This window comes from Zootoca vivipara, chromosome 16 (genome assembly GCF_963506605.1).
Source record: "Zootoca vivipara chromosome 16, rZooViv1.1, whole genome shotgun sequence".
Lineage (NCBI taxonomy): Eukaryota > Metazoa > Chordata > Lepidosauria > Squamata > Lacertidae > Zootoca > Zootoca vivipara.
Window position 1 is genome coordinate 31781716 of NC_083291.1, and position 25560 is coordinate 31807275.

Sequence of the window (25560 nt, forward strand, 5' to 3'; positions counted from 1 at the left end):
TAGTTAGTTAGTTAGTTAGTTAGTTAGTTAGTTAGTTAGTTAGTTAGTTAGTTAGTGACAGAAATGACCTAGGAAGCCCCACTCCCACCCCAGCACTCTGTTACTGCTAGCAAAATGGCACTTGCCTCCCCAGCAGGTTTTCTGGTGTTGCCTTGCTAGGGGGAAAAGAAAAAAAGGGGGGGGAGAGTAAAGGACCCCTGGATGGTTAAGTCCAGTCAAAGGTGTCTATGGGGTTGTGGCACTCACCTCGCTTTCAGGCTAAGGGAGCCAGTGTTTGTCCACAGACAGCTTTTTGGGTCATGTGGCCAGCAGGACTAAACTGCTTCTGGTGCAATGGGACACCATGATGGAAATGCCGTTTAGCTTCCTGCCGCAGCGGTACATATTTCTCTACTTGCACTGGCGTGCTTTTGAACTGCTGGGTTGGCAGGAGCTGGGGCAGAGCAACGGGAGTTCACCACGTCGTGGGGATTCGAACTGCTGACCTTTTGATCAGCAAGCCCAAGAGGCTCAGTGGTTTAGACCACAACACCACCTGCCTTGCTAGTGGACTGCTGTTTACACTACAGCAGGGGTAGGCAACCTAAGGTCCATGGGCTGGATGCGGCCCAATCGCCGCCTCAGTCCGGCCCGCGGACGGTCCGGGAATCAGCATGTTTCTACATGAGCAGAATGTGTCCTTTTATTTAAAATGCATCTCTGGGTTATTTGTGGCATAGGAATGCGTTCGTTTTTTCCTTCAAAATATAGTCCAGCCCCCCACATGGTCTGTGGCTGAAAAAGGTTGCTGACCCTTGCACTACAGCATCTGTGGAAGTGGCATCTTGCAGAGTTGCATAAGCAGCACAGAAGATGCTTGGAATTTAATATGTAGTAAGAGCACTGAAACGGAGGGAAGAATGCGGGGGAATGCCCTTACACAAGGAGATCAAAGCAGTTGCTACACCTGAAACACCTTGACACAATGAAGTGGTTGCTTCATTGATGTTGTTTAATCCTCTTCAAAAGATAAAAACCTAAGAGCTGCCAACTGAATCAGGTCAATATCGGATCTAATTCAGCATCCTATTCTTACCGTGGCCAGCCAGTGGGGAACTTGCATTCAGGATTCGAGCACAACAGCACTCTCCACTTTTGTTGTTTCCAGCCACAAAGTACATCAGGTATGTTTTCAACCTGCTTTCTCCTAACATTTATCATCATCATCATCATCAAGCTAGTTCAGACTTTTAGATTGAAGTCTCATAAGCCTTCAGTGCTGGTAGACTAGCATGTTCAAGATGAAATGTTTGTGAGGGCATCCCTTAGGATATGCAGTGAAATTGACAAAAATAAGATCTGATGAGAAAGAGTAAGAATGGGAGGGGGCAATGGCTTAGTGAGGCTACGAGCTAGCTCAATCAATCAATCAATGTTTATTAGGGCAAACAGCCAGCGTATTAAACCATAATTTCTGCATAATTCTCTACATAAGCAATACAAACGCTATGGGATTTAACAATCAATATACTAACTGAATGTACTTGAAATACATGTCCAGAGGAATGTTGTTGTTGTTTAGTCGTTTAGTCGTGTCCGACTCTTCGTGACCCCATGGACCAGAGCACGCCAGGCACTCCTGTCTTGCACTGCCTCCCGCAGTTTGGTCAAACTCATGTTCGTAGCTTCGAGAACACTGTCCAACCATCTTGTCCTCTGTCGTCCCCTTCTCCTAGTGCCCTCAATCTTTCCCAACATCAGGGTCTTTTCCAAGGATTCTTCTCTTCTCATGAGGTGGCCAAAGTATTGGAGCCTCAGCTTCACGATCTGTCCAGAGGAATAAAACACCATAAAAGATTAAAAGAATAAGAGATTTAAGTAAGAACTGAAGCGATTTATGATGATTTATGCAGCGGTGTAATCTTTTGCTTGCTTTCTTTTTTTAAAAAAATTGTACTTTATTAATTTAAAATACAAATTTATAAGACAGAACTTGCTCAAACATTTTAACATAAGCAAGAAAAAGAAAAGAAAAAAACGAGAGAGAAAAAAGGAAATAGGAATTAAAGCAGATACCAAGGAAAAGCAAGCTAACATGTTTATATACCTAGTACTTCCAATCCTTCTCATTATACCCTGTGCTATATCATTGGTTTTTCACAGGTTTATGTTATATCATGTCTTTTTTTCCCCCTTGTCCATTCAATGAATCTTTTAATCATTTTCTTCGCAAATATCATTCAATTTCTGATAACATGGAGTTGTTTTTACAGTAAAGTTTTAAGTATCTGCACATGATCCATTCTTTAGATGTTTTCTGTTTCAACAGTCCTCGGACTGGTCCCGTCAATTTTGCCAGTTGTAAATACTCTAACATAAGTATCTGCCAATCAATAAATTTCCGGTAACATTTCATTTTTTCCAATTTCTTGCTATAAGAGTTCTAGCCGCTGTTAACCCATACATAAACAGTACTCTTATTTCTTCTTTAATCTCCAGAGGTAATATACCGAGTAGAAATACTTCTGGCTTTTTTTAAAAAAAGTTATTTTAAATAATTTTTTTTGAATTTATTATAGATGTTATTTCAAAAATCTCTGATCGTTTCACAAGTCCACCACATATGATAGTATGGATTTCTTCCTTTATACATTTTAGCGAGCCTATGAGGGGTAAGCTGCTTTGACTTACAGCCGTTGCACAAAATCTAGCTACATTTCTAGTGACATACAAATTCTAGTCGGACAAGAGGTGATTTAAATAGTATTCTTCCGTCCTCCCTGGCACTTTTCGTACAAGCTGGGTTATGGGAGAGGCTCTGGAATCTGAATAAAATCCACAATGAAACAGAACATGGCTCACTGTTTCTACTTGACCGCTCTTACATGGACAGATCCGATTGCTGTGAGGAATCCTTCTACAGGTGAAACTCGGAAAATTACAATATCGTCGAAAAGTGCATTTATTTCAGTAATGCAACTTTTTTATTTTAATTTTTACAAATGCTTTCTTTTGGAAATTCCACAGTAATAAAACAAATAGTTACAATAATACAAAAACAAGCATCACTATTACATTTCATTAATTACATTCCATTTATAATTGACCTGCCTAACGACAAATAATTACAATTGCAACAAATAAAGGCTTGACATATCTTGCTTTGCATGTCATGCATCTATCTCATATATTGGTCTCACCTTTTAAGTTGCATTACTGCGTTCTTTTCTTTTTTTAAAATATATTTTTATTAAGGGTTTTCTTGGTTTACAAAGATAAGTGCAATGTCTCTCTTAGCATTTTTACAAATCAGTTTCATTTGTTGAGACATTGGTGAGGAGAGGGGAAGGAAAGTAGATGGGGGGAGGGTGGGGTGATGATACGATGTTTTTATTTTGCTTAATAGGTGTGTGTGGGGGGGTTGTCAGTGGCGCTTGTGTAGGTTCTCTGTTGTTCGCTTGTTTTCCTTTGATGGTGAGAGATGTTGGGGTTGGCCTAGGATGTGGTTGTTCCTTTGTGGTTGGCTGTGATGGTCTGTGTTTTGTGTGTGAGTGGGGTGGGTGAGTGTTTTGGGTCAGGTTAACCATATTGATTCGTATGCTGTTGGTGGATTTTTGTCATTGTCTTGTTGGGCTGTGTATGTGATAAAGGGGAACCATACCAGGGTGAAGCCGTCTTCTTCTCAGTTTCAACTTATTGGTTAATTTTTCTAGTAAGGCTGTTTCCCATACTATTTGGTACCATTGGTCCATGTTTACTCCTGATAGTCTTTCCAGTGTCTGGTTGTGGTGCTTCTGGTTACTGAGAGTAAGTGGGTTATGAGTTCTTTGTGATGCAGGTGGGCATTATTGTCCTGGAAGATGTTTAGCAAGGCCAATTCTGGGGTAAATTCTAATGTTTGTTGGGTTATTTTACCTATTTCTCTTATGGTTGTTTTCCAGAATAGTTAGATTTGGGGGCACTCCTACCACGTGTGGAAATATGTGCCTGTTGAGGTGCATCCTCTCCAGCATTTTATAAATGCACTTTTCGACAATATTTTAATTTTCCGAGTTTCACCTTCCAATAGAGCGGATGGCAAGACATTAAACTTAGCTTGTGCAAATGCCTTTCTAAATTTGGGGATGGTCAAATTTGTAAAATATTTGGGAAGTACCAGCGCCAATCTGTTGGTCCTGAGCATGGGATATAAATCAGCTTGGGCTAAGTGGTTTGTAGTTTGATTTCTCAGATTCTCTGTGAAATATTCATTGTTTGCTTTATCATATTCTTGGTTTAGGATATCTTTGATGGGAAAACCCAAATTTAATGATTTGGTATTTAACTGTCGCCCCCCCCCCCAACTTGGCGTAAAAAGAATTAGTCATTGTGAAGAGAACTAGTCCCACAGGCACATACAACATTTTCAACAAAAGTGGAACCTAAGCAACCATATTTGAGATTCTATTGAAATTAGTCCTGCTTCCAGTCATATTATTGCATTTGGAACACTAGAGAGTATGGCTCTTAAGAATTTTGTATGCAAAGCCCAGAGGTCCTTTACCTTTTACCATCATGGAGACCATGAAGTCTTGAGCTGGCCTGACAGTGCCTCCACATGAACACTGAAGTCATCCAGGATTATAGTTTCAAGGTCCTCCAACAGCTGGATCAGGGATGCTACTAGGCAAAAGGGTGGTCAGTAAAGTAAAGGTAAGGGTAAAGGACCCCTAGATAGTTACATCCAGTCAAAGGTGACAATGGGGTTGCGGTGGCACTCATCTTGCTGTCAGGTCAAGGGAGCCAACGTTTGTCCACAGACAGCTTTCCAGGTCATGTGGACAGCATGACTAAACCGCTTCTGGCACAATGGGACACCGTGATGGAAGCCAGAGTGCATGGAAACGCCATTTACCTTCCCGTCACAGGTACCCATTTACGGTCATACCTCGGTTTAAGTACGCTTCGGTTTGAGTACTTTCAGTTTAAGTACTCCACGGACCTGTATGGAACGGATTAATCCACATTACTTTCAATGGGAAAGTTTGCTTCAGGTTAAGTACGCTTCAGGTTAGGTACAGACTTCCAGAACCAATTGTGTACTTAAACCGAGGTACCACTGTATCTACTCGCACTGGCATGCTTTCGAACTGCTAGGTTGGCAAGAGCTGGGACAGAGCAATGGGAGCTCACCCAGTCGCGGGGATTTGAACTGCCGACCTTTTGATCGGCAAGCTCAAGAGGTTTAGACCACAGCACCACGTTTACCTTTAGTGGTCAGTTGGCTAGACTAGCAGCTGTTAGGAAAACATTCTTTAAGAAAGAGATAAAAGTTCCTGGAAGCTTTAAAGAGGGTTCCAGAATTTTCTTTGGTGTGTAGGAGTGGCACTTTAGGCTTGATTGGTGTCAGCTGGAGGTGCAAATAAAGCAAGTTGCAGGTTTCAATTTCCACATGATGAAAGCACACACACATGCTTGTTAGCACCAAGGGCGTACCCACCATGCGGCAAGTTAGGGCAGCTGCCCTACTCTAGAAGCAGGGCTGGTGGGCAGAGGCGGAGCACAGCCCGGCGGAGCGCGAGTTCGCCATTCCCACCGCACCGCGCCGCACCCTCCCTCCAGCTCCCCGGCGCGCCCTCAGGCAAGGCCAAGCGCGGCGGGGAACCAGGGAGCGCGGCGCGGTGGGTGGGAACGCCGAACTCGCGCTCCGCTGGGCTGGGCTCCGCCTCCGCCCACCAGCCCTGCTGCTAGGGAGGGGCACAGCCCGGCGGAGCGCGAGTTCTCCGTTCCCGCCCGCCGCGCTGCGCCCTCCCTCCAGCTCCCCGTCGCGCCCTCTGGCAAGGCCAAGCGCGGCGGGGAACCAGAGAGCGCGGCGCGGCGGGCAGGAACGCTGAACTCGCGCTCCGCTGGGCTGGGCTCCGCCTCCGCCCACCAGCCCTGCTTCTAGGGAGGGGCACAGCCCGGCGGAGCGCGAGTTCGCTGTTCCCGCCCACTTTGTGGCCCCTCCCCTTCCGTGCCTTGGCCCCTCCCCTTGCCCCCCCCCTAGTTTTGATCCTGGGTACGCCCATGGCTTAGCACCCACGCTGACAAGAAGGTTGGAAGTAAGACAATGTGTGCTGCTGATACTGTGAGTTTTGCTGTGTCAGGGTTGTTAATTACTGGACTAAGATTATACCGTGATGGAGAGATAGAGAGGCAAATGGCTGCTTCCCATTAGATTGGACCCCCAGTCGTGCCTGAAATTCAGGACTGATATGAGAGTACAGTCATACCTCGGTTTAAGTACACTTCGGTTTGAGTACTTTCAGTTTAAGTACTCCGCGGACCCGTCTGGAACGGATTAATCCACTTTCCACTACTTTCAATGGGAAAGTTTCAGGTTCGCTTCAGGTTAAGTACGGACTTCCAGAACCAAATACACTCATACTTCGGGTTAAGTACGCTTCAGTTTAAGTACTCTGTGGGCCGTCTGGAACAGATTAATCCACTTTCCATTACTTTTAATGGGAAAGTTTGCTTCAGGTTAAATACGCTTCAGGTTAAGTACAGACTTCTGGAACCAATTGTGTACTTAAAGCGAGGTACCACTGTAATTGGGACCCAGGTGGCACTGTGGGTTAAACCACTGAGCCTAGGGCTTGCTGATCAGAAGGTCGGCGGTTTGAATCCCTGCAACGGGGTGAGCTCCCGTTGCTAGGTCCCAGCTCCTGCCAACCTAGCAGTTCGAAAGCACATCAAAATGCAAGTAGATAAATAGGAACCGCTACAGTGGGAAGGTAAACGGCGTTTCCATGTGCTGCTCTGGTTTGCCAGAAGTGGCTTTGTCATGCTGGCCACATGACCTGGAAGCCAATAATGCGAGATGAGCGCACAACCCCAGAGTCGGTCACGACTGGACCTAATGGTCAGGGGTCCCTTTACCTTACCACTGTAATTAGTCCTGCTGACCTCTCCAGGGTAGGAGAGGGCTGTCTCACCCGTGGAATCCATTATCTGGCCCCTGCAGCAAGATGTGGGGGCAGAGGACTTTCAAATGCAACATATATTGCAAACAGTATGCATAATAACTTAACACCTCTGGAATTTACTGTGTCATAAAACTTCGAATGGCAGACTTGGACAACAGCCCGGACTGGAAGATAACTGTAAGCCATGAAAAGCTGTGCTGGCAAACAGACAAGGGAATATACACAAACTAAGCTGTGCTCGTCAGATGAAAGGATACATGACATGATTGAGAATTGATTAGCTGGGGACTGGGGACTTTGAGAGTTTAAGATCGGAATGTGGAAATTATGAGATCAACATGAAGGTGGCAGAAATATAATTATGTGAGATGATTCTTCAGAGGTCCAGAATATGGGAAGTCCGTTTGAAATTTAATAATTAGGATTGTAATTTGGTTTTTTTTCTTGAATTATGATTTGATTTGATATTAACTGGATGTTCTTAATGAAAAATTATGGATTTTTTTAAAAAAGGAGATAAAGAAGAAATATACAACAACTTGTATATAATAGAAAAGTGCTTGTGCAACCAGTTAAGCAATAAAGAAGCTCATATAGATAGACAGATATAGATATACAAATACATCTCACTTCTTCAGAGCTAATAAAAAAAATGCGAACCCGGAAGATCGCTACCCAGACATTACTCTATATCCTTCCCTTTCAACCTCCGTGGATTACCAGACGGCGTTTCACTACGAGTCGCGACTTGGGACAAGCTACCTCACGGCTCTCCTCACCCGCTGCCCTCTCGAGGAATCGTTCGCTCGCTGCGTGACGTCACGCCGTCGCCCCCCCCCCTCGTGACACAGCGCGGATTGCTAGGTAACAGCCGGCGAGAGGGGGGATTTTTGGGGTGGGGGCGCTCGTCTGCACGCGCAGTCCCGCGTGTGTGTTTGTGTCTGTGGGGAAGAGCCAGCCCGTTTCTGCTTCCTAGAAGCAAGACCTCGAGCCCGTGAGGAGGGGTGGGTGGATGCGAGCGCGTAGCCCTCTTCTTTCCCTGCCCTCTCTGGCGGCCTTCACCGCCCCGAGGGGCGCTTGAAGTGGGTTACGTGTTCGTGTGAATGCGGCCTCTGCCCCAGTGCCCCGCCTTGGCCCTGAGGCAAAGTTTGCCGGAGCCGCCTGGTCCCGTCGCCTGCAGGGAGAAACGGTTGGCGTTCCCTCCGCGGCCCTTCCCTGGTGGGAGGCGGGGCGGGGCCCGACGGCGGAGGCGGGGCCGCTTTCCGTCTGCCTGCCTGCCTGCCTGCCCTTGCCTCTCACTCCTCCATCCTGGCCCTGCTCTCTCCTGGCTTCCCGACGGTGGCGGTGACGTTTCGCTCTGGTTTTGTAAGTTTGGGGGGCGGGGGGTCGCTTTGGCAAACTTTGTCGGTGGCCAGGGATGGGAAGCGGTGGTGCGACGCAATGGTTAGAGAGCTGGGCTAGGACCGGGGTTCGAATCCTCGCAGCTCAGGAGCCGCAGGGAAGCTTGCTGGGCGGGTGAGCTCGTGCGACCGGGGCGGGGGGGGGGGGGCAGTCGTCGCCTCTCGCAGCCCTGCCTATCCACCTCCTCCTTTGGCGATCACTCTTAGCCGAGTAAGATTGTCCTACCAGTGAGTCCGTAAATGACTGTGGAGCATAGCTGCCAAGTTTTCCCTTTTCTCGCGAGGAAGTCTATTCAGCATAAGGGAATTTCCCTAAAAAAAGGGAGAACTTGGCAGCTATGCTGTGGAGGCCAATTCTGGATCCACACGTCCTTTCACTGTGGGGACATACCGGTAGGTTTCCGGGCGAGAGTTGATCACAGTGAGGGTTTGCCAAACGTGCCTTCCTCTTAGCACGTTAAGAGGAAGAGTAAAGGTGGATCGGAGACAAAGAAGGTGGGGGGGTTGGGGGTTGGGTAGGGAGGGGAAGGATGATCTTCCTCTGCAGGGAAAGAGAGTGAGATAAAAGGTTAATATTTATATATTAATAAAAATCTATAAACGGGGAATGGAAGGACAGGAAACGCCATTTCCTTAGTCATATGTATTAGGCAGGGGTTTCATTCATCCATTTAGTGTGTTGTGCTAAAATGAAGCTGATGCTGAGACAGCTCATAGGGGACGTTCTGTGGTAAGTGGAGTGCATAATTTGGGTTGCCCAAAGCTTATTTTAGGGTGCAGAGGTGCACATGGAAGACAGAGGTCTATGGGCATATATTGAGACTGAAGTAAAAATCCATTTGGAATGATACTAGTTTAAATTAGTTCAAAGGTTAGACCACATTAAGCAATGATTGAATATTGCCACTGAGTAAAGTTTGTTCCTATCAGGGAGAGAGTTCCCTGACTGCACTCTGGACTCACTGCTATGATTACAGATACTGCACAACTGCTTTGGTTATGTTGCTTCACCTCCTGGTAAGATCCTCCTAGTTCTTTTATTTGTCTTGTTCTTTAGAAACTGAATTACGAATTTTTGGCACCAACATTTTGAACAAGTATGAAGATACTGTGGGGTTCTAAGGATGTAGAAAGGTCAATCTGTATAAAACCAGCTACCTAGTAATACAGAGTTTCAGGAATAAAAGTGTGAAACTCAACTAATTCAAAAATAGGGTGGAAAAAACACTTGTGCAGTGGACATATTCAAGAGCTCAAGCCACTTGAGCAAATGGCACTGCTGAAGTAACAGAATGACTCTCTCTTCCACAGCAGTACAATTCTATGCAAGTCTACTTAAAATAAGCACATTTTAGTTCAACAGGACTTACTCCCCATTTAGTATATGATTCAGCTTCATGTTTTTAACAAATCTACAATATTTAATATATCTGGTGCTGGGATTTCATTCTTTCTGGTTTCTTCCGACACAGTTCCGCAGTTGAGCAACAGTGTGCATGTGTGGTGATGGAGTGAGAATGGGATGGGATAAACCTGCTCAACAGGTGGGGAGGAAGGCTCAAGGAAGGGGATGGTGGAGTAGATGCTGTCTATCAGCAATTTCTTCAGTTTTCATGTATAGCAAAGGTGTAGGCATGCCCAGTAGGGCTGGGCGATATCTGGTTTTCAGTATCACAATATGTCATCAGCTAAACATTGGGATATACTGATATATCACGATATCTGAAATAAGATGGAGCTACATAGAGGCAAACATGGTAATGTCCTGGCAACTGCTACCAAGTAGCGGGTCTGAATCACCACACACTGATGAAATCATCACTTTCATCAGCAGGCAAGCCAAAATGCATCCAAACAGGACTTTGGTTTGGGGCTTGGATACCAAATGGCAGTATTCAGGTCCAGGACAATCCAAAATACAGTAATGAGTCATAGTGAACACAAATAATCTGAGAAAATACTGGGTTTTTTCTTCTTCTAAATTTGGTGCATATAATTTCATGAAAATTAACTCAATGATAGCATGCTTCAACTAAACCATTAAATATTTCTGGAGAATATATTAATATTCTATGCAGTTTGGGGGCAAATTTACAAAAGTACCGTAGTAGATTTAGTAAAAATATTATTTAAACTTGCATATGATTAACAATTTAATCGGTTTTCTACTAATTTATGAGTAGTTTATGTAATTTGCTAGTGTCAAGTGCATCTCCTTCCCCACTCAGAGGGCCAACTCCAATTCTATGCATGAGTAACCCCCACTCAGTTCAACTAAACTCACTTCTGCTCTTGCTGCCAGTGAACAAGGAAGAGGTTGCAGTCCATTTGCACCTGCTGTGAAATGTCTGTCTCCACCAAGCTTACTCTGGACAAAGTGGATGTGAAGGGCAAGCTTGTGGTGATGTGGACTTCATAACCAGTTTTGAACGATATATTGAAAAATTGTCCAGGTCTAGTGCCCAGTAAGACACCAGTAAATAGAAGTACACATCTCGCTTCTGGGATCTGGCTAGATAGCAAGGAAGCTTCCTGCACACTATTCATGCTGCAAAGTTACAGAACTGAAGGCTGCAGTCAAAGATTGGGTAGGTCAGTGTTTCTCAACCAGTGTGCCTCCAGATGTTTTGGGACTACAACTCCCATCATCCCTAGCTAGCAAGACCAGTGGTCAGGAATGATGGGAGTTGTAGTCCCAAAACATCTGGAGGCACACTGGTTGAGAAACACTGGGGTAGGTTATTCAAAGCAACATGTGAACGTGTTTCTCTTATCTCTGAAGCTCCTGGTTTTTTAATATTTTCTCTTCCAATTTTCATTAAAAACAACTCCACCTGGCTTTTTCTTTCCTACCTCTGGACAATAAGCTGCCGCCTCCTGGCCTAGGCCATTTTTTCTTCAACCCTCTCTGCTGCCTTCCCAGAGACTGAACTGCTACAAATTCTTGGTTCATAACAATGTATGTTAAATAAAAATGAATCACAGTTTGAGAGAATTTGCCCTGCATTTTTTTTAAATAAAAAAAAACATCCCTTGTCTGTCACCTCAAGAAAACTAGAAATAAACTAAGTATTTGTGTTATAGAATAGAAATGGTACAGCATTGCTGGTGTGCAGCTGAGGCAAACAAGTTACAGAATGGTACTTCTGTGTTTTGTCTTCCTTTTGGGACAGGAGTGCATCTTTAGCTGACTCAAATGAATCCTGACATGCCTGCTGCCACCTCAGCCCTAGGAGGCTCCTCGACATGGCTGTTGGCACTGCTGGGAAGCCTTGCAGTGACTCTTCTTGGGATAGCTCACAAACTGGGGCTCATCTATCAGCTGTGGCATCAGGTAAAGCATAGATCAGTGGCTGCCTTTAGATGTGGCTTCTTTATCCGTAGGGCAGTGATGGGGAACCCACAACCCTCTGGATGCTGCTGGATTACAATTTCCATCCTTCAATATTCACCGGGCTGGTAGGGGTTGGAGTCCCAACAACACTTGAAGGGCCACAGATTCTCCATCTCTGTTACATGGGAGCCAAAGGCCTTAAGAGAGAGTAGGCAGGGGTTGAACAGCTTAGGTCCGAAATGGAATTATGTCTCCCAACCTCCCTTTGCAGGGATGTATACTGTATTGCTTTTGGGGCCCAGTATTAATCGATTTCTGTTCAGGCGAACCTGGTGGTGAAACGTTTGTAGCAGGTGTCTTTCACCAGACACCTGGATGTTAAACAACAGTTAGTTCTGTCGGTGCCCTTTGCTTTCTTGCACCTCAGTCCCATTGGCTCTGTATCAAAGGCACAGTAAGAAGTAGTAGAGGAAGGATTGTAGTATGCTTTGTGTGGGGAAAAGTCGCAGCTTCAAACCTTGGCATTTTCAGGGAGGGTTGAGGCAAAAACCCTATCAAAAATCCTGGACTAGCGGTCTGACTCTGCATCAAGCAGTTTCCTGTGCACATAACTTAGGATGTGAGTGGATTTTGCATTTGAGCACCTCAGCTTTTCATACTGAAAATAGTATTGTTTCTAGGACAAGAATTCATTGGCTGTGGACACTGAATGCTAAGGATTTATGCACCAGAAGCAGTTTGAGCAGGACTAGGTACCAGGAGCTGAGGGGCCTAGCACCTTCCATGTTTCTAAGCCCCTGACCTTTTATTGCATTGTTCATGGGAAGCCAGCACCAAAAGATAGGCTTGTCTGTTCCAGGTGGACACGAAGAGCACTCGGCATGGCGGAGAAACTGTGGCAGAAGTGCTGAAAGCTCATGGTGTGCGCTTTGTGTTCACACTGCCGGGTGGACATATATCTCCCATTTTGGTGGCCTGCGAGAAGCTGGGCATTCGTATTGTGGACACGAGGCATGAGGCAACGACTGTATTTGCAGCAGACGCAGTGGCCAGGCTATCAGGTACCACATTTCTCCCCACATTTGTTGCTTGCTGAAGAGAGAGGGGCACAAAGTGACACTTGCCTCTGCATTTTTCTGTTGCAGGAACAGTGGGAGTTGCTGCAGTCACAGCAGGACCAGGAGTGACTAACACTGTGACAGCTATGAAAAATGCCCAGATGGCAGAGTCTCCCGTGTTGTTGATTGGAGGGGCAGCAGCCTGTTTGCAGAAGGTAGGCTGCTCCGCCCGGTGGCCCTAGAACAGGGGTGTCAAACTCAAATTCATTGGGGGCCGCATCAGCAGTTTGGTCACCCTCAAAGGGCCGGTTGTATATGTAGGACTATGTGTCCACTCTTTATTATCATAAATTATTGTCACTGCATTCAATTATTACTGGTTTTTGTAAGAATGTAAGTAATAACTAGCTCTGAAAGCAGAAACATAGTCAGAATAATGGCAAGTAGATATTCAAATGTACAATTATTGTACAATTTATTGAAAAATGATTTTTGGTAACAGACATCAAAGCAGGGGGGAGGAGACAGAAGGGGGAAAGATCGGACCTACAAACAGAAGGGGGAAAGTTCGGAGCGTACCTGTCAGCCAGCATACTAAACCTCCGGAGAGGGAGAGGCGCAGGGAGAGAGAGGAGGAGAGGGAGTCTGAAACGCGCACACTTTGACCAAACTCTTAAAACCACGGCCCAAGTCTGAGATTTGCACACATACCCCTCCCTCCCCCCGTGCTAACGCTTCAAAGCACCTTTTTAAAGGGCTCTTGCAGTCCTTCCTGTCCTCCTTCTGAGAAGCCCCCCCCCCTGCTCCTTTTGGAGTACTAGCCAAAAAGCTGCTGTGGCGCAACCAATTTGACATGACGCTTTTGTTTTCCCCTCTCCCGTTTGCTAGACTGGTTGTGGCGCGAGGGTGGAGGTGGGGGGAGAGAGAGAAAGAGAGCGAGAGAGGAGAGCAAAGACCTGACATCAAGGAGGATGCTTCACTGCGAATCCTAATAATATCCTGCTCTGCGAGCAAGACTCCTTGCTCGGGAGAAGGCTGGCAAGCGGGGAGGCTGCAGCATTGGGGGCGAGGGAACGTTGCTAGATTGACCCCGCCACACTTTTTTGTGGGGGGGGGGAGAGTACTGGTGGCGGTGGGAAGAAACTCGCAGCCCCTCCCTGGCTTAGAGGAACACAACTTTAGGAACACAACCTAAAGAGCGGCTGCCACCCCACTCCACCCAAAAGGGTGGAGTGGACACGCATTTTTTCCCTCAAAAAAAAAATCTGAATCTTTCTAAAAACACACACACGAGAGGCAGCTGCATACTCCATCCATCCAGAGAGAGGGAGCCAGCCCCACACCCAGGGGGAGGGAGAACGCGAGAAGCAGTGCAAGGCTCTGAGAGAACGCGAGACCTTGCGCAGCTGCTGCTCCTGCCTCAGCTTTGGCGGCAGTGGCGGCTGCTGCTGCTGCTGTTCGGTTGGCGAGCTCTGCGGGCTCCGGCGCCTTCCCTGCCGAGGGGAATCCCCACGAGCTCGGCAGGGCATGAGGCTGGGAGCGCGGCGCCCTGACCGCCTGCCCAGCTCACGACTTCCCCTCCGCCTGGACCCTGGGCGGCTCTGGCCCTTTTGCACTCTGTTCAGCTCCTCTTCTGATTTCCGGAGGAGCGGCCGCGGGCGCCTTGGCTTGCCATTGGTTGCCCAGCGCCTGACGTCGGGGCTGTGGGGAGGCGGCGCGGGCGCGGGCCGCCGGAGGATCGCTCTGAAACATGCTGAACTGAAAGCCCCGGAGCAAGTGGTGGGCGCCGCTCTCGCCCTCTTGCCCACGGCTGCGCGCTCCGCCGGGGTCCTGGCCATAGTGGATGCGCCGGCCCTGCTTCTAGAGGGCGGGCCACATGACAAGGTCTGGCGGGCCGGATTTGGCCCCCGGGCCTTGTGTTTGACACCCGTGCCCTAGAATCAAAGGACAATGACAGAGTAGCTAGAACTTGATGCTGCTCCTGGTTGATTTAAGTAGGGCTTTGGCCTTTCTGTGTTCACTGACACTGACTCCCCCCAGCAGCAGCTTAGCAGGCAATTTTTCTGCATGTATATTTTTGAGGGCAATTGAGCTGCAGCCGTGTGGGATTGTGAACAAGCTTTCTCCTTTCTCCACCCCCAGGGCAGAGGAGCTCTCCAAGACATTGATCAGTTGTCCCTCTTTAAACCACTCTGCAAATTCTGTGCTTCCGTGAAGTCTGTCCGAGAGATTGCCCCTGTGTTGCGAAAGGCCATTGCCATTGCCCAGTGTGACACTCCAGGTATGCTGCTGTGCCTTTGGCTTGCAACAAGTATAAGTATCTTCCACCCACACACGATTGTGGCTGTTAGGTTGTGGCTGCTTTTGTACTTAAGCCAAGGAAGTACAGTGGTGCCTCGACTTACGAATTTAATCCGTTCCGAAGGCACCTTTGTAGGTCGAAAAATTCGTAAGTCAAAAAGCGTCATTGGAAACGCAATTTCCCATAGGAGTGCATTGGAAACGGAAAAATTTGTAAGTCGAAGCAACCCTATCTAAAAATTCGTAAGTCGAAAAATCCCTATCTAAAACCACCGCAGTTTCCTTTCGGATGTCAAGACATTCGTAAGCGCGCGGCCTTTTGCCCCATTCGTAAGTCAAAAAAATCGGTTGTCGAGTCGTTCATAAGTCGAGGTACCACTGTAATAAAAGTTCAAGGGCTCAGTGTGGGCTATAGATGTCTTTGTTTTATTGTCCAATAAGCCTTGAAAGGTTGGTTAGGTTTGAGTAAAAAAGTCAGGCTTTTTTTTTAACTATTTACAGTACAGTACTGTATTTTTACTGTGAATGGAAGAGCAAAAAGTTCTCTCTGTGAATTTTCTCAACACCCAGTAGGCTGTTTGCCTACACTTTGGAACAAAATGCTTTCACCACAGTAGAACAGTATTTTGTCACAGAGGCATCTTTTCCAGCCCCACCCCCTGAAGGTATCTGCCCAGCGTCCTAACTCTAATGCCCATGTGCAAGATCTCAGGGCTGGGAGTGTGGGAAAAGCAGCTTAATCTTTGAGTATCTTATTGGCTCTTACCTGCCCACCTGGCTCTGATGCTAGACTTGTAGAACTTGTCAACCTGTCTCCTCACATGAAGCCAATTTATCTTTTGACGCATGGGAGCTCACTGATAGGCCGCTATCAGCTTCGACAGCCTTATGTCTGAGTTTCAAAGGCTTCTGAGGCTGGCTTTAGAGAAGCACTGTGGCTCTCTTCTGACATGGTAGGACACTTACTTTTTGATGGATGAGGAATGGTGGATACAGGAATCCAGGGCTGACATTTCTGATATGGGAGATCCTCCTGCTAATTGGGTGGTGCCACGCGGGAGGTAGAGCTCAAGATGTTAGTGGTTTTGTGCCAAAAAAGGTTGCAAGGTCCATGAGTGAGCAAGTGGGTTGGTCTCGGTGCATGCTTCTAACTAGATTTTATTTCTTTGGACAGTTCCTTGCCAACAAGGATTTTCTTTACAGAGTGAGGTGGTTATGGAACTTCCTGTTTGTCTTGTAGGGCCTGTGTTTGTAGAGTTCCCCTTGGATATCCTGTATCCCTATCATCTAGTGGAGAGAGAGATGTTCAAGAACGTTACTTCTGAAGGCCTTTTGGGAACGATTGTTAACTGGTGAGTGAGCTGCCTTCCACCCTCCCATATCAGCAAAGGTATTAACTGGTGAGCGGTTCTGTGGAGGGATGTTCTGTTTAGTGATGGAGCCCTGGAGAATTTTATAGGTCTCTTTCTTACCCTCCCCCCCTCCTTTTAAACTGATTCACCTGCTCCTTAATTACAAGATGCCCCAATTCTTCGATCTGGTCCTCTATTTCGGGAAGGAAGATTTCTCTTGCTCTTCTGCTGTATTTGACAGATTGCCACCATGAAGACCTTGAGCTTCTTGGTGGCTGGTTGGCGCTCATATTTTGGGTAGCAAACTGACACCCGTGGTTCTTGCCTTCTGTGGTATAGGCTACATCCTCCTCCTCATCACTACCATGGCAAGATCTTGGCCTTCAAGACCACATTCTTTTTGTTGTCACCCAGGTATGCGCACAGTTACATAAGGAACATCTTTGCTGGGGCATGGGAGATGCAGGACCTTTCACCTCTGCCAGTGAACTTGCCAAAAGCTTCAAAGGGACAGGTGAGAATCCATAGAGTCCCAACTCCAACTGAATGTAGCTAGCAAAGTTAATGTGTGGAGCTAGGAACATCCTACTTCTCCATTATAATTAAGTCCTACATTTCAGACAAATATTACCTTCCTTTTATGGCCAAATTCTCTGCAATTGCCATAAAACCTAGGGAGCAAGCTGTGATATCATCATGGTTAAGGTTTTAAATGACAACTTCAGGTTATATTTTAGTGAGTAAGATCTAATTTATATATTTTAATTGCTGCTATATCAGTGCTGTCCCTGCTATGCTGATCTGCAAATTTAAATGTATCCCTACTGTGTTTCATGACTTCCTATATCTTCTGACTCTCTACTTCCGCTGGCCTTGACTGTCTTCCGTAAAGAGAGCAAGTCACTATTCCTCTGGAAAGGGGGGCAAATTGAGACTGAATGACGCAGCCTCCATCCTGTTACCTGCAAAGTCCTAGATTTACTGCCTTTTCACAGTCACTGTCCCCTCACCCCAACGAGGAGTTGCCATTTTCCTCTTTTGAAGCTATTCTCTTCCCCCCCCCCTCCCCTGCCCCCAGTAATAGCTATGTTGTTGCTTTGAAAACTTGGTCATTTTTCTCAGACTGACGCTCACCTGGGCATGCCTCTGTGCAGGTGCAACAGTGTGTGGAGCTCATCAGCCGAGCTAAGAAGCCAGTCATCCTCCTTGGTAGTCAAGTGACCCTACCGCCAACACCAGTAAAGATACTCAGGTGAGGGGTGGTACCTTTCCCTCCATACGAGCTCTAACAGCAATTTTGGCTCCCCTCAGATCCCATTTACATTTGTCTGTGGCACACTAATCAGTATCGGTCATTAGTGAGGCTACCCCTAAAGCTGAGGAGTGCCACTATTTCTTAGGTGAAGTAGTCTGGGATGGGGTAGCCAAGCCAGTAAGGACGTGGGGTTGGGGTTGGGCAGGAGTCTGGTGTAATGGGTAAAGCTGGGGCTCTGGAGGGGACTGAGGCTATGGGCCACAGCCGGATAAAGTTGTGCTGTTGCTGGCCGATAATGGAACATTGTTGTTGGAGTTTGTACAGTGAGATCCTCCTATCCTTCCAGAGATGCCATAGAAGAACTGGGGATCCCGTGTTTTCTTGGAGGCATGGCTCGTGGCATGCTGGGGAAAAATAGTCCACTGCACATCCGTCAAAACCGGCGTGATGCACTCAAGGAGGCAGATGTGGTCATTCTAGCAGGTAGAGATGGTCATTGTAGCTGCCAGTGATAACCTGTTGCTGGGGGGGGGGGGGAGCTGCCTGAAAGTAGTTGGCCTGTTTGGGTGTGTGATGGGTGTCTTTAGTTATCCTGTGAAACACCCTGCAATCTTGTGATGAAGGGCGGTAAATTAATAGAGAGATAGATAAGCAAGCAAGCAAGCAGTTTGTCCCATTCCCATAATTTCTGTTCTGCTTTCCAGGCACAGTCTGTGATTTCCGCCTGTCATTCGGAAGGGTCCTAAGTAAAAGCAGCAAAATCATTGCTGTCAACAGGAACCAGGAGCAGCTGCTGAAGAACGCAGATGTGTTGTGGAAACCCACCGTGGCCATTAAGGGTGAGGGGCCTGCCAGGGCCTGCAATATGGGGGTTGTAAGGGGGTGGTCCTATTGCTGGAGGGAGAGAGGATGTGCTTTGTGGCTTGGTGAAGTCAGTGACCATGAGGAAGAGGATATGTTGGCTGCTTGTGCGTCCCTTCCTGGTCAGGGCCTTGCGCTTTTCAGGCCTCCTGCAACTCCTTTCCTACAGGGGATGCTGGTTGCTTCCTGGTGTGCTTGTGCCAAGCGTTGAAGGGCTATTCATGTCCCCAGGACTGGGTAACAAGTCTGAAGGAGGTTGATCGCATAAAGGAGAAGGCAAACAGGTGAGAAACACATATGTGCACTGTTCCTTTTTCTTGCCCTTGTATAACTGACATTCGGAGAATAATGCTGGCCTTGGGTGTGTCTTGAATTAGTCTGTGAGCCATGTTCCTCCCCAGGGAGAAGGCAGAAAAACCAACAGAGCAGCACCTCAACCCACTGAAGCTGCTGCACCATTTGGATACTTTGCTTCCTGAAGACAGCCTGTTGATCGCCGATGGGGGTGACTTTGTTGCAAGTGCCGCCTACATTGTAAAGCCCAGGGGGCCACTGACCTGGTTGGATCCAGGTAATATGACATTAGCGAGACACAAGCGTTGGGTTAGGAAGTGTAATGTATTCTGGGGGTAGGGGGTTGATTCTGCTGATTCTGGTATCTACTTGTCTTATACAGCTTCTGAACTGCTGTTGTTCTGCTGCGATATGAAGCAGCAAAAATGTCTCCTTCCTTTGAGCAGATACCTGTCGTTTTGCTAAACACAGATCCAATTTCACAGCTGCATAGAAATGAGCCTTGTGGAATAGACACTCCAGCCCAGGCACCCCCAAACTGCGGCCCTCCAGATGTTATGGCCTACAACTCCCATGATCCCTAGCTAACAGGACCAGTGGTCAGGGATGCTGGGAATTGTAGTCCAAAACATCTGGAGGGCCGAAGTTTGGGGATGCCTGCTCCAGCCCATCTTCATAGAGGCTGTGGGATGGATACCTCTAAGGAAGGCTGTGCTGTTTTGCTTTCCTGTATTAACCATGGTGGAAGGCACCATCTGGAGAACTTAATTTTAAAACAGTTTTGGAAAGAGCAATTTCCTCCAGAAATCAGAGTTGAGGAAAATACCAGAAGGAGTTTCCTAACTTCAAGAATTGTTCTGCATTGAGCCAAGATGCCTTTAAGAGTTCTGCTTGCTTCCTTTAGGAGACTTTTTTTAAAAAAAAGGTTCTTATCATCAGGACTGCTTGGATTTTGTGTTTCTTTTCTTGGCACACAGCTCCTTGTCTTTGTTTTATGAAAATATTAACATTCAGCCTTTCTGTCTCATGTCTGAGATGCCCAAGGTGACTAATCACAGCAAAGTTTAACAACAACCATATAATAAAAAACAAATTAACAGAGATAATAGACAAAGTCTGCTTTTGAAAAAGCCAGAGGATATATCAATGCAGGAACTGGTCAGATTGTGGGCTGCTGGAATAGCAAGGCAATCTACTGGCTTCCTTCAATCACTGTTTATCTACTTCTGCTCGTTTCAGGAGCCTTTGGGACCTTAGGGGTTGGTGGAGGCTTCGCACTGGGAGCCAAGCTCTGCAGGCCAGACTCAGAGGTTAGTGCATAGTATTGGGAAGCCAAGGATAGAACCTCTGGTTAAACAACTCCTTTTACCCCAAAGAGGTCATTGGGATGATTGCCTGAGTCCCCGTTGGGTTATTGCGTAGTGGGTTTTGTTCCTTTTATTACTGCCCCAATCGATTTAGACTGTTTAAGCTGCTTTTTTATTTGTGTGATTTTAAATTCGGGTTGTTGTTTTTAATTGAAAGATGTGCCTGGGGAGAGAGGAACCGGGGAGAACAAGGGGAGCCCCAATCACAGTGGTTCCTGGGGGGGGCAGGCCAGGTAAGGGTCATACGACGCAGGCAGTTAGTGAATGTGCCATGTGCCAGCCCCTCCCCCAACTTGGGGAATTGCAGTTGTCCTATCAGCCAGCCCTCAAGGACCCCCTCTCATATAAACCGATCCGGATCCTGTGATCATCATCTGAGGCCCTTCTTTGTGTGCCTCCTCCACGAGAGGTCCAGAGGGTGGCAACACAAGAATGGGCCTTTCTGCTGTGGCACCCCATTTGTGGAATGCTCTCCCCAGGGATGCTCGCCTGGCGCCTTCATTGCATATATTTAGGTGCCAGGTGAAAACAGTTCTCTATAACCAGGCCTTTTAAATGTGTTTGTGGAAGGGGGTTATTGGTTTGCTTTTGTTTTATTATGTATTTTGTGTTCTCATTTTGTATTTTTATGTTGTGAACTGCCCTAAGGTCTTCAGTTGAAGGGCGGTATGCAAATGTAATAAATAACAATAATAATTATTTTTTTGCTTATATGACCCTGCATCAGATTGATAAGCCCTCCTCCTCAGTGATGGTTGCTTACTTGTAGGAAAATTAATAGGGTGATAAGAACATGTGATGTTGCATTTCACCTCACTGGCTGCTGCATCTATCCTCCCCCACTCTTTAATTTTAAAAAAAAATCCTTGGCAGGTCTGGATCATATATGGAGATGGCTCCCTTGGGTTCAGCATCATGGAATTTGACACCTTCGTGCGACACAAGGTAACCCTAGTTCTGCCCAATTTGTGTGTTCTCTGCATCTGTGGGCGGGGTTATTGAAAGCAGCTGGAGATGGCCAGAGTTGGAAAGCTGTGGCTACTGGCAGCTTTGCCAAGAGATCACTTTACCGGTCAGAATCCCTCTGTTTAACTGTAGATTTTGTCTGGCAGCCAGTTTTGGGGGTGGGCTGCTTTGAAAGGAGGAAATAGTAGAGTCAAAGTCTCTTCTTCCGTTACCTATCGTAGCCTGCCAGAAAATCCAACCAGGCACATTTTCTGCCCAACTTCCCCCTCCCAAGTCACAGGAGAGATTAACCTGTGCATTTCCTGGGGGGCTGCTAGAGCAAGACTGAGTGATAAGTGACTGCCCCCTTACTTGCTGGCACAGATATTTCCCCCCTTCTGTCCCCCCACCCCAATATGTCTCAGGAATAGGATAGATAGGCAGGGCTTCCTTCCTTCTTGCTTCTGTTTCTTCAGCCTTCTCAGCTCTCCTGTTTTAGGTAGTGTGGAGAGATGAGGATAACAGGCTGAACTGGGCCCATGAGCCACATGACAGAGAATTCCCTCTCTTTGCATATTTGGGCAACAGGTGGAGAGGGCTTAGTGCAGACTACAGCCAAGATTGCAGTATAGCCTCTCTTCCTTCTCTCTCATAGTAGGGGCTCTGGATAATGGCCTCATCCATAATTTCTTACTGTCCTTTTTGTCAGTGTGCATCCTAATATATAAAAAGGTAGGGTAGAAGACTCTGAGTACCCTTTCTTAATTCCTGTTTAGTTCTATAACATTTTGTTCTGCTCTGCCAGACACCTGTCATTGCCCTGGTGGGGAACGATGCTTGCTGGAGCCAGATTGCCCGGGAGCAAGTTCCCATGCTTGGCAGCAATGTAGCCTGCGGCCTGGATTATATAGGTAAGTTAACAGCCTTATTACCGTAGTGCCGGATGTGGCATTCTGTACACAAATTCTTAAGTGGATCTTGGCAAAGTTGAAGCAAAGAAGCTTGGCTTGGCTGTTCTTTTAAGCAGGGTCAGGAAGGTAGTGTCTTGCCTGGCCTCTGGGACAGAGCAGATTCTGCTTGTAGGGCAATTCCCCCTCATGCTCTTGTGTCAGAGAGATGCAATTGCTCCTCTCTTGTGAGCACACCCAATTGGAATTTAAACGGATCATAATCCGATTAGACTTTCACACTTGCACCTCAGATCCACAGGTTGCCCCCACTATCTCCCTTTTCAAAAGTTATTATTAAAGCATTGTGTTAAAGTTCATCATGTCATTGGGGGTTTGTTTGTTTTTTTAAGTGCCATGAAAAGAATTGCAAAACTGCATCGGGGGGGGGAGGGGGTTGGTATTTGTGACATTATAGGGACTGTCTGCTCACTGCCGGGCACACTGGATTTTTGCTGCAGATACAAAACTGGGTTTAAGCTCCGCCAAACAAGTGGCAAACATGGCTCATTTGAACAGAGCACAGTGTAACGTGGTTCATTGTACTTAAAGTGCATGTATGTGCTTTTCTGCGTATTTCAAGTGTAAATTAGTTTGCAAATCATCCATGTGATACACTTTCTCACAGCCTACATTAGGGTTGTCATTAGGTTGCATCCTTATGGTAAAAGATCAATCACACGGGGAATATTAATCAAACATATCTGTTCCTAAACCTCTTTGCTGTGCAAGCTACACAGACCCCATCATCGATGGCATTGTTTACAATGGCATATGAGATGTCTATGAAGACATCCCCGTCGAATGTCAGCATAACTGGTTTCATCTGTCAACAATTCTTATGCTGCAAATTGATTATTATTTTAATATTGTATTTTCCATTTCTGTGTGTTAGCTGCCCAGAGAACATTTTATATAAAATGCCATAAATAAATAGTTAACCTCTAGACGAACTTCATTCCTATACTGTACTGAAAGTCAGAATGCATGCATTGGTTGAAATATATGCATATTTGAACCATTGCATATTTGGACCAGTAGAGAGTATTGACAAATGCATTAATGTTAACTTGGTATATCCCTTTCCCAGAAGCTGAATTTGGAGACATCCACATCAACAGTTAGCCTTTAAATAGAAAACTTTTAAAAATTAACTCACAAGTAATTTTACTGATTTCTGGCTTAGCTGCTTCATCTGGGTCCAGCATGATTTTAATGATTTATTGGGATGCGGGTGGCGCTGTAGTCTGAACCACCGAGCCTCTTGGGCTTGCCGATCGTAAGGTCGGTGGTTCGAATGCCCGCGATGGGGTGAGTTCCCATTGCTTTGTTGCAGCTCCTGCCAACCTAGCAGTTTGAAAGCATACCAGTGTAAGTAAATAAATAGGTACACTGCGACGGGAAGGTAAATGGCGTTTCCATGCGCACTGGCTTCCATCACGGTGTCCCGTTGTGGTTTAGTCATGCTGGCCGCATGACCTGGAAAAGCTGTCTGTGGTCAAACACCCGCTCCCTTGGCCTGAAAGCGAAGATGAGCACTGCATCCCATAGTCAAATTCGACTGGACTTAACCGTCCAGGGATCCTTCACCTTTACTATTTTTACCCGCATGATTTGCAAACCTCCATAAACAAACTATTTACACCTGTAATACACAGTTGCTAGCCAGAAATATAATTTACTACAATAAAAAGGGGATGTATGAAAAGCGAAAGCCTGTAGAAAATCAGTGGAAAATATCACAGGCCTAATTTATATTTTCTGTAAGGATAAGAGATGAGAAAAGGAGACACACATTTTGTTAGCATTCAGGAATTTTGAGTCCAACTGAAGGAGCAGGCAAGGAGGTCACCTGCTACAAGCCCATGAAGATCAGGGTAGGTAACTTAGCTTATTAATTTGAGTGAACCATTGCCTGACCTTGGAAGTGTTCTGTCACATGCTCTGGAATATAAAAAGTAGAAGAGAGCTTTTGCATACTTCTTGTTGAAGGGTAAATCCAGAAGGGCTTCTAGGGGCAGCAGCAGCAGCAGCCTAGAACTCCAGCCCCTTTCATTTTAGGAAGAAAGTCCATCTCCCCTTCCATATGCTTTTCCTCCTTGCTCATGTGCTGCTTTTCTTTGCAGATTACCATGTGGTGGCAAAAGGCTTAGGAGGGAAAGGCTTCCTGCTCAGCCGCAAGAATGAGGATCAAACGGAGGAACTTATCAGGACAGCACAGTCTGAATGCAGGCAAGGGCACCCTGTCCTTCTCAACGTCCTCATTGGGAAAACAGACTTCCGTGAAGGCTCCATCGCCGTGTAGGGGTTAGCTTGGAGATGCAAGTATGTGGGATTTGGCTGGACAGAAAAGTGACTGCTTTGCACGGAAGATCTGGTTCATCTGAATTGATCACAAGCAAAGGGATGGGGCCTTGGCAGTCCTGAGGTCTAGGGCTGTTATCCCGTGCCCTCCCTCATTGGGCTTCCTTGGGGTAGTTCTTCAGATAGCTGGGTTCTTCCACTTTTCAATTCTTGTTTTGCTGCTGAAGCACTAGCTCGTGTTCCACCTCCACCCATTACACCATGGCTATTGTCTAAAGTGGGAGCAGCAAAGCAGTTCTTCGTGAATCACTTTGACTTGTTCCTTTTGGTTATTATGTCTAACAGGTTGGCTTCACTAATTGACGCAGCTGATACATTAATAACCATAGTTGGGACAAAAGAACACACGTCTCTCTGGTTTGCCATTCCTCCATCTGAGGATTTAGGTGCACCCTTTTTCAACACCAGTAGATACTTTTCATTCCCAAAGGAGGTGCAAAAGTGAATCTATACTATTTGGTTTGAAACAGAAACTATACCTTTCTGCTGTCCCCCTACCCCCCACCACGGATGAGGACCTCGATTTCCACCTTGGACCTCAGAAGGGTCCTTTTGCTCATTCATCTTTAGTGCATGTGACCATCTAGTCATGCTAATTCAGCTGATAATACAGGTTTCTAAGTCCTAACCCTTACATTCCCTAGGGCCATATAGGCCTGTAATCCTGGTCCCATCCTCACAACTACTTTCATGCCTCAGCAATTGCTCATGTTCTGTTACAGGGCAGTGTTAATCCTGTGGTCAATTTTCTCTTAAAACTGTACCCCCAAATCTATTTAAGTCTTAATTTTCCCTGCCACTTTGGCAAACGTTCTCAGGGGAGGGGGCAGCAGGCAACACATGAGTGAGTGTCCAGTAATACTTTGTGGACTGCTGTATTTGCCTCTGTCTCTGCAGAAGCTACAATGCAGCGTTTTGCAGCGATACAATAAAGGAATATAATTCTTGCTACCTTTGGAGTGTTGTCTGTTCCAGCTTTGCATCAACGCTAGGGAGCTGTTCTTCCATCAGTGAATTCACAAGTGCTCGCCATCTCTCTGGAACATGTGGCAGGCCTGATGCCGGCATGTCCTTGGGAAACGATTTGTCTTACAGCAATGATCTTGTGCATGTTTACTCAGAAGCAAACCATGTCAAACACAGTAGAATTTAATTC

The 25560-nt window shown here is 46.4% G+C and overlaps 1 protein-coding gene across 7 annotated transcripts; it reads left to right on the forward strand.

The window, feature by feature from the left end:
• The first annotated feature begins 1051 nt into the window (after positions 1–1051).
• ILVBL (ilvB acetolactate synthase like) lies at positions 1052–25355 on the forward strand. Of its 7 annotated transcripts, XM_035140986.2 has the most exons (18): positions 1052–1163; positions 7650–7790; positions 9257–9343; positions 11500–11660; positions 12520–12721; positions 12806–12933; positions 14861–14999; positions 16260–16371; positions 16786–16885; positions 17526–17623; positions 17973–18109; positions 18331–18465; positions 18657–18771; positions 18889–19058; positions 20021–20091; positions 21022–21093; positions 21899–22004; positions 24167–25355. In XM_035140986.2, exons 4-18 carry the CDS (start codon positions 11523–11525, stop codon positions 24343–24345), a joined length of 1902 nt encoding a protein of 633 aa, XP_034996877.1. In that variant the 5' UTR covers positions 1052–1163; positions 7650–7790; positions 9257–9343; positions 11500–11522; the 3' UTR covers positions 24346–25355. The 7 variants fall into 7 exon arrangements, with proteins under 7 accessions (XP_034996877.1, XP_034996881.1, XP_060125234.1 ...); XM_060269250.1 differs by lacking the exon at positions 1052–1163 and having other exon boundaries at positions 7624–7790; XM_035140984.2 differs by lacking the exons at positions 1052–1163; positions 7650–7790 and adding an exon at positions 7844–8291.
• The last annotated feature ends 205 nt before the right edge of the window (positions 25356–25560 follow it).